The sequence below is a fragment of the Notechis scutatus genome, chromosome 6, assembly GCF_049901735.1.
Source record: "Notechis scutatus isolate UNSWTSFEM ecotype Mainland chromosome 6, rNotScu1.2, whole genome shotgun sequence".
In the NCBI taxonomy this organism is placed as follows: domain Eukaryota; kingdom Metazoa; phylum Chordata; class Lepidosauria; order Squamata; family Elapidae; genus Notechis; species Notechis scutatus.
In genome coordinates, this window is record NC_142014.1 from 68545672 (window position 1) to 68563241 (window position 17570).

General features: G+C 41.2%; 1 protein-coding gene across 11 annotated transcripts in view; it reads left to right on the forward strand.

Annotated features, from left to right (window-relative positions):
* CALD1 (caldesmon 1) overlaps nt 1–17570 on the forward strand; it is a 258563-nt gene that overhangs the window by 130337 nt on the left and 110656 nt on the right. For 8 of the 11 annotated variants that reach the window (XM_026678651.2, XM_026678650.2, XM_087968672.1 and 5 more), the window contains one exon: nt 12082–12190. In XM_026678651.2, coding sequence (XP_026534436.2) covers nt 12120–12190 — 71 coding nt within the window. In that variant the 5' untranslated portion in view covers nt 12082–12119. Of the gene's footprint in view, nt 1–11033; nt 11342–12081; nt 12191–17570 lie in introns of those variants that run through there. The other 3 variants (XM_026678649.2, XM_026678656.2, XM_026678657.2) reach the window with 1 other exon arrangement.

A 17570-nucleotide genomic window follows, 5' to 3' on the forward strand; every position in this document is an offset into this window, starting at 1 on the left:
GGGCGTCAAACTCGATTTCATTGAGGGCCGCCTCAGGGTTGTGTTTGACCTCAGGGGCCTGGGGTGGGCATGGTGAGCTTGATGTCACTCATGTCTGGGTGCCTGTGGTGGCCTGAGCACTCTGCCAGAGAAGGAGGGCTCCTGAGCTCCATTTTCGGCTGGGATGGTCCTCTTCAACCTTCTGCCAGTGAAAATGGAGTTTGGGGGGCTGTGCAGCCCTTCTGACAGAGGTGGGTATTCAGCAGGTTCTGAGCAGTTCTGGAGAACCGGTAACAGAAATTTTGAGTAGTTTGGAGAACCGGCAAATACCACCTCTGACTGGCCCCGCCCCCATCTATTCTCTGCCTCCCGAGTCCCTGCTGATTGGTTGGGTCTTCTTTTGTTGCCCTGCACAGGAGAACGGAGCTGGAAAGCAGGTTAATGGGGTGGGGAGAGAATGGGGATTTTGCAGTAACCTTCCCCGAGGAATGGGGAAGGAATGGAGATTTTACAGTATCGTTTCCTGGAGTGGGGTGGGAATGGAGAGTTTATAGTATCCTTCCCCTGCCACGCCTACCAAGCCACACCGCGCACACAGAACCGGTAGTAAAAAAATGTGAATCCCACCACTGCCTCCTGAGCTCCATTTTCGCTGGCAGAGACACCGCGTATTAGTCTGCTGTTTCCAAGGTAGCCCCACAGACCAGATCTAAGCAACCTGCCAGCTGGATCCGGCCCATGGGCCTTGAGTTTGACACCCGTGAAGTAGAGTGTTCTGCGAATATATGTCTCTATCTTAGATGATAAAACTAAAATACAGTTATAAAACAGCCTAACTAGCATCTATAAGTGAAGTCCAGGATACAGCCTATAATGTAAAATTATATTAAAATTATATATTAGAATCATATTAAATGTGATTTCGTCTAAAATTAGGGCTCCTTGGTGCTCTCTGAGTAGAAATGTCCCAAATTGCTTTTTCCAAGAGGCAATTGGACTTTCTTGTTTTTCTTTGAAGTCATTTTGCTTCTCATCCAAGAAGTTTGATGGAGACCCTTAATTGTACGTGGTCCACAAAATGGAACAATACCGATGCCTCCCAAGTAGCCTAAGGGAAAAAATCCGGTTTCTACTGCCCAGATTCAATTCTCAGTGAAGGTCAACCATATTTGGGGAATAGCATCAGCCCTCTTGAAATGGGACCTCAGGCTTTCGAAAACAGAGGGACTCAAAGTTTCTCCTACCTTGTTGAGCACCTTTAGCCGTGAAAGGATATCTTTCTCGATATAAAGTCTCTGTCTTACAAAATACGCCACAGTCTCTCTCCTGGGATCATCCCTGGGAAGAACGAAGAAGCCCCAAATGCTCAGATGTTCTGCTACCTCTCCATTTGGGTCCATGTACAATTCAATGTCCGAAATATTGACATACTCATTCTTCTGAGCTGAAGTCCAGTTGCCTCTTGGAAAAAACACCTTTGGGACAACCATGATGTGGATGACTGAGGCAGGCAGGCAGTTACACTAATCTACAAGAACTTGAATTTTGTCTGCAACAAACCTTTTAGTTAAACAACCAACAATCTAGAAAGATAGTATGTTCACCCCGAAGAATGAAATATTTTTGGAAATATTAAAAAGGCAGGATAAAATATTTCCCCTAAAGGAGAAATGGAGAAACATGTTTTAGAGGCAGGAAGCAGACTCCACTTTTTCTTAATAGCCAACAGCAGATGCCAGCACTCAAGGAGACAAAGAGCTTATTGAAAGAAGAAGCCAACTATCTAGATGGCTTTATTCCTAAGCAAAGTAAATACTGCAGGCAGAAATCCATATAAGACAGGATATTTCAAAACTGCCTGCAGCAAAGCTTGACAGCTAACAAAGGCAGAATGATAGGATTAGAAGTAACCCCTCACCCAAGATCCAGCACAGGACAAAAGCCATTAGCCACAATAGGAATTGTCCAACACCCTTTCAGAACACAAGCCCCTTCATTGCAATCCAAACTTCAAAGTCACAGAAACCTGGGAGCTCAGATAAATAATAAGCCAGAGGTTGACCAAATTACCTCAGACAGATCCTTAGGGTTTGCATTTCCTCTTTTACCTGTAGAGCCAGCTATGACCCCTACATAACCCCCATAGGAATCTGACAACAGGCAATAGAATGTTAAAGGACATGTTCTTGCACAGGAATAGGAAGCTCAAATACAAAGCCCAAAGAAGGTATAACCCCACCCTCTCAACTCCATGTTGTCAGCTGCCCACTTGTGGTTCTGCTTCATCAATAATCCATCTTTCCAATCAGCCTCCATGTTTCCAGTTTCTTTCTCCTAGCTTGGAACTGAATCAGATGGATATTTCTTCCCACGTATGTATATATGGGGCTAAAGACCAGCGCTGCACCAGAATTTGTGCTTGAGCAGGCCCCGCAGGTGGGGCTAGCTGGCAAGAACCCCGCTCACCGAAAATAGCCCAATGACCTGTGACTCCTATTGGAGTCAACCTACTGTGGGGCATAGTAGATACAGCTTAGCCAAGAATTAGGGACTGTGGAAACAATACAGTGAATGCACTAAAGACTGAACATTTTTGTTCCATTGCCAAAATGCCAGACAGCACTGTGAATTTCTCAAGGGGGGTGGGGAAGGAAAGGGAACAATTCAGCCCTTAAAGTGATTAATTGCTATATTTTGTGTATGATGACGTTTAGAAGCTCTACCAAAACCAAACAACCTAATTCTAAAAAAAAAAAAAAATATTCCATGGCAAAACGTAATGTCAAGCTGGAATTGCCAAAGATCCTAAACAATCTCAATAGTTAAGACTACAAGTTTCTTATCACCAGTTTGATACAGTAGAACCGTGTTTGATAGAGCAAGGTAATTGATGAAAGAAAGATTTTTCAAAGTGTGGGAAGCTACCCCCCCGCCCCCCCGGAGAAGAATGAAATATTTTGAGAAATATTTTTTAAAAAAAAGGCAGGATAAAATATTTCCCGTAAAAGAGAAATAAAAATCCTAAGGGAGACAGAAACTCAGAGCCCCAGCTTCCTGCCTCCAAGCATACTAAGCTGAGGCCAGCTTTTACAAATGTAGATTTGGTAATCCATTACTCCCTGCAGCAAGGTCTGGCTCTGAACAAAGGTAGGGTTAACCTTCAGCCACAATAGAAATTGCCCAACAAGCCCCTTCATTGCATCAGCCAAACTTCAACCAAACTTAAGCTCAGACAAACTCCTAGGATTTGAACATGGTCCTAAGGGAGTCTGACAACAGCCAATAGAATACATGTTCTTGCACAGGAACAGGAAATTCAAGAGCAAAGCCCAAGAGAAGATATAAATACACCTCACTCTCAACTCCATGTGGTCAGCTGCAGTGGTGGGATTCAATTTTTTTTGACTACCGGTTCTGTGGGCGTGGCTTGGTGGGCGTGGCAGGGGAAGGATACTGTAAAATCTCGAGTCAGAGGTGGGATTTGCTGGTTCTCCTAATTACTCAAAATTTCCGCTAGCGGTTCTCCAGAACTGGTCAGGAACTGCTGAATACCATGTCTGGTCAGCTGCCCAGAACCATGTGCTTGGTGGTTCTGCTTCACCATTAAACCCTCTTTCCAATCAGCCTCCATTTTGTTTCCAGTGCCTTTCTCCTGGCTTGGAACTGAACCAGATGGATATTTCTTCCAACAAAAGGATAGGGTCTCATCTCCATCTGACCATTTGGATTTTACCAGGGACATGGTTGGGGTTGCAACAAAATAGAAAGAAATGTATGATTGAGATGACATCATGTAAACGCCTTATAGGAAATTGTTCGGAATGACAGCGTGTATTTTTATTACTAATATTAACTAAGAAGCATTACTTACTTGTGTTACTACTACTGCTACTTGTCTTACAATTTTGGGATGCATTGCAAAGCAGTGATTGTTGTGTTGGAGATCTGCAGTAGGACCAGGGGTGGGATTCAGCCACCTTGGTCCTACTGCAGATCTCCAATACAACAATCACTGCATTGCAATGCACCCCAAAATTGTAAGACAAGGCTGGTTCGGGCGAATCGGATGTTAAATTTACATCTGGTTTGCCAAACTGGTGGTTGAACAGACCAGCTGACCCCTCCCACCCTGCCTCTCCCAGGAATCTCCACATGGCCCATTTTGGATGCAGGTATGTGCAGGGTCTACGCGGAGGCTCTGGGAGAGTGAAAAATGTTCATCCCAGAAGTTCTGGAAGTCCAGAAACTGTTTCTGGCTTCTGGAGGGCCTCCGTAGGCTGGAGGAGACTATTTTCACCCTCCCAGAGGCCCGAGGCAATCCTCCGGACTCTGGGGAAGGCGAAAAATGGCCCTCCCAGAAGTTCCGGTAGGCCACGCCCACCATGGCCACACCCACCCAGCAACTGGGCAGAGAACCAGTTGTTGGGATTTTTGAATCCCACCCCTGAGTAGGACATACTTGCATTGACCCAAAGGGCTAGATTTGGGGGTTCTTACTCCTTGTGCCACCCCCTGTGGGTTGATATAATTTCTTTGTAATGAAAACAGACCTTAAAAACAGATTTTATTTATTAAATTTATATGTCTGTCCACCTCACAAAAATAGGCACCTGACAACAAGGTACAAACAATAAATGTATGTCAAATACCTATAATTATTAAAACGTTTTTAAAAAAATCATAAGGCATACAGGAGATTTAATATTAATAATGAAGCCCCCTCAAGATCTCATCAGTCTTCTGGCATGTCCAGGCCGGAGGACATAGCCAGGTCTTGAGGGACATCTGGAAAATCTGTCATGGTGATGATAACATCACTTAAGGATGTGTGTGGAGAGTATGTCGCATAAAGGTGGGCACTCCAGACACCCTAAGCTATGTTGTATAGGTAATCTTCGACTTACGACCACAATTCAGCCCAAAATTTCTGTTGCTAAGTGAGATAGTTGTTAAGTGACTTTTGCCCCCATTTTAGGACCGTTCTTGCCACAGTTGTTCAGTGAATCACTGCAGTTGTTAAGTTAGTAACATGGTTGTTGAGTGAATCTGGTTTTTCCATGGATTTGTTTGTTAGGATACAAAAGGTCATCACATGTCCCTGGGACCCTGCAATAGTCATAAATATAAATCAGTGGCCAAGCATCTGAATTTTGATCACGTGACCATGCGGGTGGTGGTGCTGCAATGGTCGTAAGTTAAAAAATGGTCGTAAGTCACTTTTTTCAGTGCCATTGTAATTCTGAATGGTCATGAATGGTTATAAATTGAGGTCTGCCTGTGTATGTTATGATATACATACCATGATTTCCCAAAAATAAGACCCTGTCTGATTTTTTTTGCCACCCAAAAGGGCACCAGATCTTATTTTTGAGGGATGTCATCCACTGACTAACCTCACTTGTGTGCGTCTCCCCCAGCCTCCTTTTCGCTGTCAGAGGCCTTCAGGAACTTCTTTTTCTGCGTCCAGCAAGGCTTTCCTGAAGGCCTCTGCAGCCGATAACAGAGCTCCAGATCGATTCGGAGCTTTGTTATCAGCTACAGACGCTTTCAAGAAAGCCTTGCCAGCCTTGCCTGCTGCAGAAGAAATGGGCCGGCAAGGCAAGTGTCGGGGTGTGGGAGGCCTGGCTACAACTGTCCAAGTAGGGCAGCTCCACCCCTCATCCCCACCCTAGCATAATTTTTACCCGTTCGCTCTGGAGAGGGCGGGATCTTAATTAGGGCTTACTTTTGGGGGTGTAGGGCTTATATTGGGTGCATGTATAAAAATCAAGCTAGGACTTACTTTCAGGGTAGGTCATATTTTCAGGGAAGCAGGGTATTACTGTATATACATTTACAATAATGTTGTATTGTACCACTGTGTTCAACTATCAAGGATCAGCAGTGGCTATGTCATTCTCCACCACATCATTGCCTTCTCTGGAGACCAAATTTTTCTATGAAATTTTCTATGAGACCAAAAAATTTTTTAAATTTTTATTTGTCAATTGCTTACAAGATAATAGGTATAAGTAAAAACATAGTTATGAATACACGGATACATATAAGAAAAATAAAAACAAATATAAAAGAAACAATAGGACAGGGACGGTAGGCACGTTGGTGAGCTTATGCACGTAATCCTCAACTTACAACCACAATGGAGTCCAAGATTGTTGTTTAATGAGTTTTGCCAATTTTATGACCTTTCTTGCCATAGCTGTTTAACTAAATCACTGCAGTTGTTAAGTTAGTAACACGGTTGTTAAGGGAATCCAACTCCCCCATTGACTTTACTTGTCAGAAGCTCACAAAAGGTGATCACGAGACCCTGGGACACTGCAACCATCATAAATACATGCCAATTGCCAAGTGTCTGAACACAACCATGGGGATGCTACAATGATCATGTGAAAAACACTCATGAAGTCCCTTTTTTCAGTGCCATTGTAACTTCGCTCACTAAATGAATAGTTGTAAGTCGAGGACTACCTGTACCACAGACAACACACGGAGACAGACAGATACACACAGACACACACACCGACACACCGACACTTAGACCTCTTAATAATCAGCAAACAAGCATTCACTAACACAGGATTGATCCTTTTTGCTTCTTTAGACTAGCAGCGTGCATTTATTTTATTTATTTGATTTGTCAATAGTTATAAGTATATACATAGTTATGAATACATGAAATGGGTACATATAAGAAAAATAAAAGAAACAATAGGACAGGGACGGTAGGCACGTTGGTGCGCTTATGCACGACCCCTACAGACCTCTTAGGAAAGGGGTGAGGTCAATAGTAGACAGTCTAAGGTTAAAGTTTTTGGGGTTTAGGGAAGAAACTACAGAGTCAGGTAGAGTGTTCCAGACATTGACCACTCTGTTGCTGAAATCGTATTTCCTGCAATCAAGTTTGGTGCGATTAACCTTGAGTTTGTATCTATTGTGTGCTCTTGTGTTGTTATGGTTGAAGCTGAAGTATTCATTGACAGGTAAGTCATTGCAATGTATGATTTTATATACCATATTTAGATAAGACCGAAGACAGCGTAATTCAAGGTTTTCTAGGTCTAGAATTTCAAGTCTGGTGGCATAAGGTATTCTACAACAAGTAATATTTCTTGTGAAATATTTCTGGACTTTCTCAACTGTGCTAATATCAGATATGTAGTGTGGGTTCCAGACTGATGAGCTGTATTCGAGTATTGGTCTAGCAAATGTTTTGTATGCTCTAGTTAGTAGTGTGATATTACCATAGAAAAAGCTACGTAGGATTAGGTTAACAACTCTTAATGCCTTTTTGGCTATGTAGTTACAGTGGGCTCTAGCACTTAGATCATTAGAGATGAGTATTCCAAGGTCCTTTACAGAGCTTGGATCATCAACAAGATCTTGGCTATTCAGCTTGTATTTTATTTTCTGATTTTTTTTTTTGCCAATATGTAACACAGAGCATTTATTTGTTGAGATTTGAAGTTGCCATTTGTTTGACCATTCTGATACATAGTCAAGATCTTTTTGAAGGGTAGCAGTATTGTCTGTGGTATTGAACAGCTTTACATCATCAGCGAAAAGAACGCAGTTGCTCTTAATATGAACACAGAGGTCATTTATGTAGAGTATGAACAGAGTTGGTCCTAGAACACTGCCTTGGGGGACACCACTATTGACAGGTACAGAATTTGATAGGATACTCCCAATTTTGACCATTTGTTGTCTGTTTGACAGGCATGCTTCTATCCAGTTATGCAGTTGTCCAGAGATACCATAAGATTTTACAGAAGTCTATGTAGATTCCGTCTATTGCTTTGCCCTGATCGAGTTGTATAGTCCATATGTTTTTGCAGTGTAAGAGTTGCAGATTACAGGATAGTTTTTTCCTGAAACCAAATTGTTTATTGGAGAGTAGGTTGTTTGTCTCTACGTAGAGGATAATGGATTGGTTAATAATTGATTCCATGACTTTACAGGTGACGCAGCATAAGGAGATTGGTCTGTAATTTTGAACTAGGCTGGGGTCTCCCTTTTTGAAGATGGGGATTACCGTGGCTTGTGACCATAGGTTAGGCAAGGAGCTGGTCCTGAAAGATTTTTCAAAGATTATGCTTAGAGGTTTGGCTATGGCAGTGAATAGCTTTTTTAAGAAGTAGGCACATATTCCATCCGGTCCAATAGATAGAGATGGTTTTAGATTGTGTAGTGCTTTTTCAACATTGTCTTCTGTAAAATCAATATGTATTAGATCATTGTAGTTGTCTGTGGTTCGGCTAGGAAATACTGGGCATGATCCATTGCTGTTTACAAATACTGAGCCAAAGAATGTGTTAAAGATGTTGGCTTTAATGGTGTCGTCATTGCAGTCTTTACCATTAGGTCCTATCAGGGGTGAGATGGACCTTGAGTCTTTTAGTTGTTGTTTACAAAATTGTAAAAAGCGCGGGTGGAATTGGTGCATAGAAGGTTTTCCTCTTGTTTAATGTGATAATTGGTGCATTCAGTCTTTATCTGGTGGCATAAATTTTTGTATCGGCTTTTGAAATTGGCAATGTGACCAGATTTGTTTTTCCGCCAGAGTGATCTCTTTTTGGATTGAAGTTTCCTTATTGTTATGGGTAATCTGTTTTTTTTTGTTTTGGGAGTTGTTGTTGGTACATATAGTTTGATGACTCTTTTGACTTCAAGTAAAAATATGTTGTAATGGTCTTCAACAGTATTGCATCCAGTGAATAGAGATTGCCAATCAAGGGATGAGAGATCTTTGTCTATAAGATCATAGTTGCCTTTTTTGAAGTTATAATTGGGGATTACATCATTGTGATGATTTTTGTGTGGGCGTATGTTGAGACAAAAGTCAATCATATTGTGGTCACTGCTGGAAACGGGTTCTTTAGTTTGTATTCCGTAAATTAAATTCAAACTATTGCAGAAGATGAGATCGAGGCAGTTGTTTAGTCTAGTGTTGTTGGTTACTAGTTGTTCCAGTCCCAGATTTGTAACAGCATTGTAGAAGGTTGCGTGTATGGGTTCAGTTGTACATTCGTTTAGGGACCAGTCAATATGAGATAGATTGAAGTCACCAAGAAAGATAAAAGCATGTGGGCAGGATGCTGCCCATGTTAGTAGTGTATTTAGCTTGTTTACATGTTCGATGTCATAATCAGGTGCTCTGTAACATAGTAAGAATCGAAATGTGATATTTAAGGATAGTTCACAGATGATGGTCTCAGGAAGAGCAAGCTCCTGAGTAACTTGGATGTTTTTTAGATGTAAGGACTTTTTATAGAAGATAGCAACACCACCTCCTCTATGAATTTCATGATCTGATCGGTAAACATGATAGTCTCTTACTGTGGTAATGGAGTCAGGGAGAGATGCGTTGAGCCATGTTTCACAGACAAATATGATGTCGAATTTAGCCATATTTAGTAAGAGGAGAAATTCAGGTATTTTATTCGCAAGGCTTCTTGCATTGAGTAGCTTGCATTTAAGGCCAGCAGCAGTTGGATTTGAGGTAGTTAGGGGCGTGCGTGCCTAGTCTTGGGTGATGGTGGATTGGTTGAGGTAGGGTTGTGGTTGAAGGTTAAAGCTGAGTTGCGGGTTGTGTGACTTACTTTTGATACAGTCAGCATGGTAGTCAATGTACAGGTCCTTCTCTCCATTGTCTAGACATTTTTTGAGTTCAGTGCGGAGTACACGGGAGCGGGCATGTTGCTGTATGTTTAGGTCAGGGCGACAACGGAGGTTCTTATGGTTGGTGTTGGTTTTGGCGAGTGAATTTATAGTGTAAATGAATTTACGTTTGCTTGATTCATTTTTGCAAATAACCCTGCAGAAGCGTGGGGCACAGAGCTGTCTCTGTTTTTTGAGCTCTCGGCCAATGCGGGAAATGTCAAGTATTTCATCAGGGGAGATGGTTGATGCTTGATAATCACTGATGATGTTTTGGACAGTTGTGATGTCATCATTATCATTGATTTCCCTAGACCAAATAAGGTGGCATTTGGACGTTTCCGTTCACGCTCAACAGCTTCTCTGATGAGGATTGGGATATCATTATTTGTCTGGTTTATGTTTTTTTGTGGATTGGGTTGTGGATTGGGTTGTGGTTGTTGGGTAGAGATGTGGTTTGTAGCTATTGGATGTTCAGGTTTTTGCGTTGTGTCTTTTTTTTCAAGGTTGGATAATCTTTCTTTTAAGGTGTCCAGGGATGCTACTATGATGTCAAGGGATGTTATTCGTGTTTCAATGGTATCAACTCTTTCCAACAGATCCAGTTTGGGTCTGCATGATTTGCAGAGATATGGAAACTCATTGGATGATTCTAGGTATTGAATCATTTGCTCGGGTAATCCCAAGCAGTCATGATGAGCGTATTTGTTACATAGAGAACATTTGATGGAGTTTTCATTATCCTTTAGAGTTTTGTAGCATTTAAGGCATGTGCAGGAGTCTTATGGTTCATTGGTGGGGATTATTTTCTCTTTAGGTTGTGGTTTGGCATTGGATTTTTTTCTTGGCATGGTAGGTTTGTTAAGATGGTACGTTGATTAAATTAATTAATGGAACAATTTTGGGTAATCAATATAGCCAATATCACACCAATCAATCAATTGCAGTAATCTCTCTAGTCAAATAATTTTCCTAAGCAACAATCAGACTAATCAATTAATTACACTAATCGCTAATCAATTAATTACACTAATCATTAATCACACTGTTCAATTAAATTCACTAAATCACTGATTTTACTAATCAATTAAATTACATGAATCTTGATCTTTTAAACTAATCGGTAATCACACTATTTGCACTAAACACTCTAATCACACTAATCAATTAAAACAATAAATCAATGAAACCATTAATGAAATATTTTATAGAAATTGATTATCTAATCATTGATATAGCTGATGAGGCATTCATCTCCTGTTTGCCCAGTTTAAATTCACTGTAAAAATGTCTGCATTTGGACTGCCATAAAAACTTGGAAATTTTGAAAGGAGGAGGGGAAAGTTAGTTTAAAAAAAAAAGGGGGGGGGAGAAAGAAAAAGCACCCTGAGCGCAGAGTCTACGCTAGAATTCCAAAGGAAGTTGAGGGCCTCCGGCTCAACACAGGAAACGCTCTTGGAGCAGGCCTTAAACGCTAGATTCCAGGCAGAGTTTAACTAACCACTGACAGCTCTGTAAACAAAGCTGGGACAAAAAGAGAACAGCTTTCCCTTTTCTGGTAGTCATTTTTAGTTGGTGGGCCTGCAGGAGAATTCTCCTATATTTGTCTCGATAGGATATAAATCAAAGCCTGAAAGGGTTTTGCGCATGAAGGAGTTATAAGGGAGCAAATATTTTATGGAGTAAACCTAACAAGAAGAAGGTAGGTGCTGATTTAAATCGCAGATGCTTCTATCTTGTCCAGTTCTTTTTTTTTTCCCCCTCCATCCGTCTCTGCATCTCAACTTTCGGTTTTAATATTTTAAAGGAGGATTTAGAGCAATATTTTAAAGGGAGGGGGAGCGGTATTTTAACCATTTGCTTCCTTTTTGTTCCTACCGATGGCAGAATTTCCATTTTTAACCTTTTCCAAATGCATGCTTGTAGCTTTGTGATTAGCAAAGAAAGTAGCATTAAAGTGCAAGGTACTATTGTGTTGTTGGGAAACTGTTTTTGACCGTTACGAATTCTTTTCTGACTGCTTCACATCTGCAATGGTGAAAATCTGAGGCTACAGTGAAATAACCTCCTTTGTGGCTTCCAGTTATCATCGTGGCAAATTTGCACATCTCGCTTAAAATTATCATTATTATTTTTGCTAAACATGTATACTGGGAGGAAGATGCCAGTCTGTATAAATAGTTCTTTTAAGACATACCCCATCTGCTTCTTTCATCAAATGTAAAATGCTACAGCTTTGTTTTAATTTCCAGCAAGGAAGCTGACTCCCAAAGGGGAAGTTGCTAAAACGTTTAATAAAATGTTTGGTGATTCTGAAGAATCTTTTTAACTGTGGATGCGAACATGACTATACTTGGATATGATTCTGTCAATGGGAGGCTTCATTTCCATGTCCAGTTCTGACTCTCCCCCCCCTTCTTTCTCTCTCTTTCTCAAATTCAGTCTGATTTGGGGGATTTATCTGAACTTGAATATATATCATGGACGACTTTGAACGTCGCAGAGAACTTAGGAGGCAAAAACGGGAGGAAATGCGCCTGGAAACAGAGAGGTGGGTAATATTTGAGAATATTTGACTGTGCCTGATTTTTAATATTTTTTTAAAAAAACATTGACTTTGAAACTTCATCCACTTAATAATCTGGGTGCAAATCAACCTATTGCATGGTCCAGATGTTTGCAAAAAGAAACAACAACACTATAGCTCCTCTCTGTGAAGGCTTTCTGCAAATTCTGTGTGGCCTCAGTTGTGGCCGGAGAGAATTCCTGAATTGGAAGAGGCGACAGGAGGCAGATATGAAGCTTGTTTGGTGTTTATTGGTTTTATTAGAAGGGAGCAGGAGGAGCTGGTAATAGCCCAGTTCAAAGTGTCTAACCAGTATTATGTAGATGTGTGATTGTGTCAGACAGCCTGCGATAGGATGCTTGATAGGCTTTGGAACACTTTTAATGTGTTCCAATAGTCAATTACGCATCAGTAAATATTGTTTATTTATTATTAATGCAGACAATGCCTGATTTTAGTGAAGTCTTTCAGATTTAGTCCCATAGAACTGAGCATTGCTTTCTTGGCTGATGTTTGCTTTTTATGTAAAGGAATTCAACATTGGGGTCTGACAGATTAGATGTAGGATAAACCAGCAAAGATTCCAGGGTCTTGAGGATATCTGTCTGATGATGTATCTCAGCTACATTCCCCTGTGCAAGAATCTAGGTAAAGGAGTTGTTTAATCCTTTCTCCTTCATCTAGAGCTTTCCCCCAACATACTACCTGTGTAGGGATCAAGGGGCAGCCCCAAAAGCAGCTGAGGCGTCCCTGGGGGAATTTTTGCAAACAATTACTGTTGTTCCCTTGGAGAAATTGGTTAAGGAGAATTACTTGTCTAGAAATGAGAACAGATCTGCAACTTCTGCTTGACCCCTGGCTGGTATGGGCCGCTTGCCACTTGCTAAGTGCAGAGATGGATGGCATCTTCCCCCATTCCCAGCCCATCGCAAAGGCACCCCGCCAGTTTTTATTCAAAACGGTTGACCAAGCCATGATAGTGGCTTCATTCTTTCTGATCTGGTAGGAGCTCAAGCTCTGATTCACTGCAGTGCCTGAGAGCCAGTGGTGAGATTCAGGTTTTTTTTTTACTACCGGTTCTGTGGGGGGGGTGGCTTGGTGGGGGTGGCAGGGGAAGGATACTGTAAAATCTCTAGTCAGAAGGGGGTATTTGAACTACTCAAAATTTCCACTACCGATTCTCCAGAACTGGTCAGAACCTGCTGAATATCCCCTCTGCTGAGAGCCCCTCTCCCCTCCTTTGACTAGTCATTGCCCTGGAGTACCAGTTGGTATATTCTGTACGGGCTGGCAGTTGCTTTTTTTCTCCAAATAATCTTGCGATTGTTTCAACGATGTCTATCTAAGCCAATGATCTATCCTCAACCATAGAAGCTCATACTCTTTTCACACTTATATTGTCTACTTTCACTTTGTGCCTAGATTGAGCGAAGGATGTTTCCCTTGCTTTCTCACCTCCTGCAAAGCTTCCCTTGCCTTTATTTTTTTTTAAAAAATAACATCTTTAAGTTGCCCTTAAGAAAGTTGCTATCTTGTTTCCATGAAATTGAAGGCTTGCATCTTCTTTGCTACAAAGTTTTCATATACTTAGAGAGGAACATAGGGATGAAAGAACAACTTATTCCCCGTTGCTTTGGTTATTCTAGCATCACAGTTATGGTGGTGCCATAAAGGGAAAAGACAAAAAAAACAAAAACCCACCTAAGAAGGGTCTACATTAGTGATAAGGCAGATATGGTGGGAAGAGAGATGAAGCCACTTATATGTGTGGCATCTAAGGTGCACATGAGGAGACGTATCCCCTAAAAGGAAAATGCATACACTAGTAGGCTGGTCCACACAAGAACCAGCCAGTGAGGATGAGAAGGGCACAATCTGGGAACAACTACACAAGTCTTACAATGGCTGTAATCCAGATAAAGCACCAGCCAAGCCCTATTGCCAATCCACTGCAATGTGGACTGGAAATTGAAACGTATCCCCTAAAAGGAAAATGCATACACTAGTAGGCTGGTCCACACAAGAACCAGCCAGTGAGGATGAGAAGGGCACAATCTGGGAACAACTACACAAGTCTTACAATGGCTGTAATCCAGATAAAGCACCAGCCAAGCCCTATTGCCAATCCACTGCAATGTGGACTGGAAATTGAAACTTGAAGCTATCTTAAGAAACAGATCAGAACAGCATGTGGGACAAGAAGCGTAGGCTCCAAAACGGAGATGATGTGCAGAAGTAGATGCCACTGCTGAAGGAGGTAAATATTTGCTCTTCTCGAATTGTTGTAGAGTTCAAATAATCTGCTAGTCAGGTATTCGGGTTATTTTGTCCCAGTGATGTATGCATGAAGGGACAGTGTTGAGAAGCTGGACGTGACATCGTTGTTGCTTTTAATTGACTTCCTGATTTAATCAGTTTGAAAATCAAGGATGCTCATACACATTCTTCATTATTTGCTGGAATTGCACCCCAAGGAAGCTTGGACAAGATGTTCTTGGTGTTTTCCCCCCTCTATAATGCTAATGTGGTATTAATGCTACAGTCATTCTCTATTTCTGTCAGAGGCAAGTAGGTACCACGTCCTACTGATAGGATAATAAGAAATACTTTCCTTGGAAGAACCTGGCCTTCTTTTGTTCCTCTCTCTTCTTCAGCCCATGTAGAGTTCAGGTGATCTAGCTCCAACTAGGAGGATCAGCAGCAAAGCCAGTAGATACCAGGGACTGGCCAAGGGACTCTGGCCAAGGAGGATATATTCTCAGCCAGTGTCCAGCAAAGGATTATTTAACCACAGATCTGACTATAGCATTGGTTGAAGGTATGTCCAAAACATCATTGCCTAAAGGGCATGTAAGCCTCTTCATATGAGCCCTTTTCAAAGATTGTGGCCCATGTTTATCATGTGCTTAAGCTACATTTTCTGGGTTGGAAATCATATTTGAAGGCACAGTCTCACTTGAAATGAAATGTTATGGAAAAACAGGACAGCAACCAGCTACTGAGGAGAAAACCACTGTTGTTTTTTGCACTAATAGCCACAACAAAGGCTAGGAGGACATATTCTAAAACATCAGCCCCCAACCTTTCTGGCTCCTTGAACTGGCGGGAGTGGGAGGGAGATGATTTTGCCTGTGCAACCTAGATCCCGCACATGCACAAATGAAACTTTATGCGCTCACCCACCACTTGCGCGGCCTGGTTCCCAGCAGTCTGCAGATTGGGGATTGGGCAACCCCTGTTCTAAATAACAAAAACAGGGCACATTTTTCTCTCTCCCCAACCGACTGCTAAATTCTGAGAACACCTGCAAATATGTGAATGCAATTTCAGTTCATCTGCCTCTAGTTATCCCTGAGCAGAAGATTCAGCTAGCATTTTAACTCATTTCTTTATATAGGGTGGCGTCATAAATGGAATCTGAAGCAGTATACAGTACTCCTTTGTACTTTGTCAAGAGAGCGTTACCCTTTAGAATATGCTAGTAATGCTTAACTGTCATGTGCAAAAGGCCAGGTCCACACATGAAGGTCCAATTAAATTGATTTATTGCCACATAGTCTATGCTTAAGAATCTTCTCATCTAATGTTAGCACCTGCTTGGAGTCAGATAAGTATGAACAGAATTCAAGGATGTGTGTGGACTTAAGTCCGCTTATGGCTACTTAGGGATTCTAGGCTGATTTCTCTTTTATCTCCACCTCCAGGTTTTGCCATTCCTTCTCCTACATAAGTGGAGCTTAAATCTACTATTTAGTCTAAGATTCATTTCTGGAGCATGTAAAACAATGAGCATGTACCAATTTCCACCCTTCCTTTTTCTTCTCCTGCTGATTAAAGAGCAGAAATAGCTCACCTCCAAATATTTAAAAGTAGGAGGCTTGTAGTTTCTAGGCCAGCTAAAACTTTAACACCTTTCTCCTTCAATAATGTTCCATGGATAAAACCACATCTCTTTAGTTATTTGGAAACTACAGTTTAAGTTTTGGGGTTAGCTGGATTTACACAGCCCACTAGCCTAAAATAGGATTCGATGGTTTGTGGTCCAGCTTGCTGTGGGAGATCCAGCAGTTCCATTAGCATAGTTTGTAAGCCATACCATCTGAGTAAACCATAACATGGCTTATTTTGGATCATAATGTTATGTGAACACAGCAATTATGCCTTAACCTGGCTTTAATAAAGTTAGCCCAGCTCTGAACCATTGGTCAGTGGAAAAAGTCATAAAGCGGTTATTAGCAGTACAGAACTCTTGCTATTTTCATGTTTCCTTTTGTCCTTTTCTTGGTGATGTCTAGAATAATCAGAGTGATGACAAGTATGGTTATCCTTGTGTTGAATGTTCTTCTACTATCAAAGGTGGGGAACTATGGCCCTGACTTGTAGACTTCTACTCCCAGAATTCCTGAGCCAGTTGAAGTCCACAAGTCATACAAGGGCCATAGTTCCCCAACCCTGTTCTACTGCATGTCTTCAACGCAGGTTCTTCTCAAGGGTAGAAGTAGGACACCATGTCATGTCTTATGCTTAACTCCACAGGTGGCATGAGAGAGGAATTTGTTTACATCACAATGTTGTTATTATTACTTCAGTTTACATCTGCCTTCCTGTCCATAAAGCACTCATGTAAACTGAACTTAATTTGTCTTCCAGACCAATACATAAAACCAAACTTAGGTCTGCTTTGAAATGCTCTGCATTTTTATTGGTTCTTTAATGGTGGTTTGCTAGTTAAATAATTATTAAAGGAAAGTTTGCATGAATATGGACCACCTGCCAACATACTTTTGTTAGAGGAAATTGTGCCAATCTATACTTTAGGAAATATTTCAAACAAAAATGCATTTTGGAGAAAAAATACTCATGCAAATTTTGAGATAGATTTTTTTAAAAAAATAGGTCAGCAAACCAATAAAGGAAACTAAACTTGCAAATACAAAAATGAGCAAGTGAGATTGATAGAGTGAGAGGAATTGAAACTGAGAGACCGGCCCATTCCTACTGCCTTCTGCTTAAATCAGATACCTTCCAATTGTGATAGGATTGCAACTCGCAGGATTTGAGCATATAGACTGGAATTTGGGAAATGGCAGTCCCATTATTTCTGGAGAAGACACAATTTCCCCACAACTGGGAGAAGCCATTAGAGACATTATTTTTTTAAAAAAAATGAGAACGAGAATGTTCATTAGAAGCAGCCCTCCCCTTAGAAGAAATAGCGTTGACCTCTAAATGAATCTAATTTACCTGGCCATACTTCCTCCAGTTTGGTTCTTCTTCTATAAACCAATGAAATAATTCAGCATTGCGGTAAATATCCCTTTTGCATTTTCTCAATTCCCAGAACAACTAAAAGAAATTTGGTTAG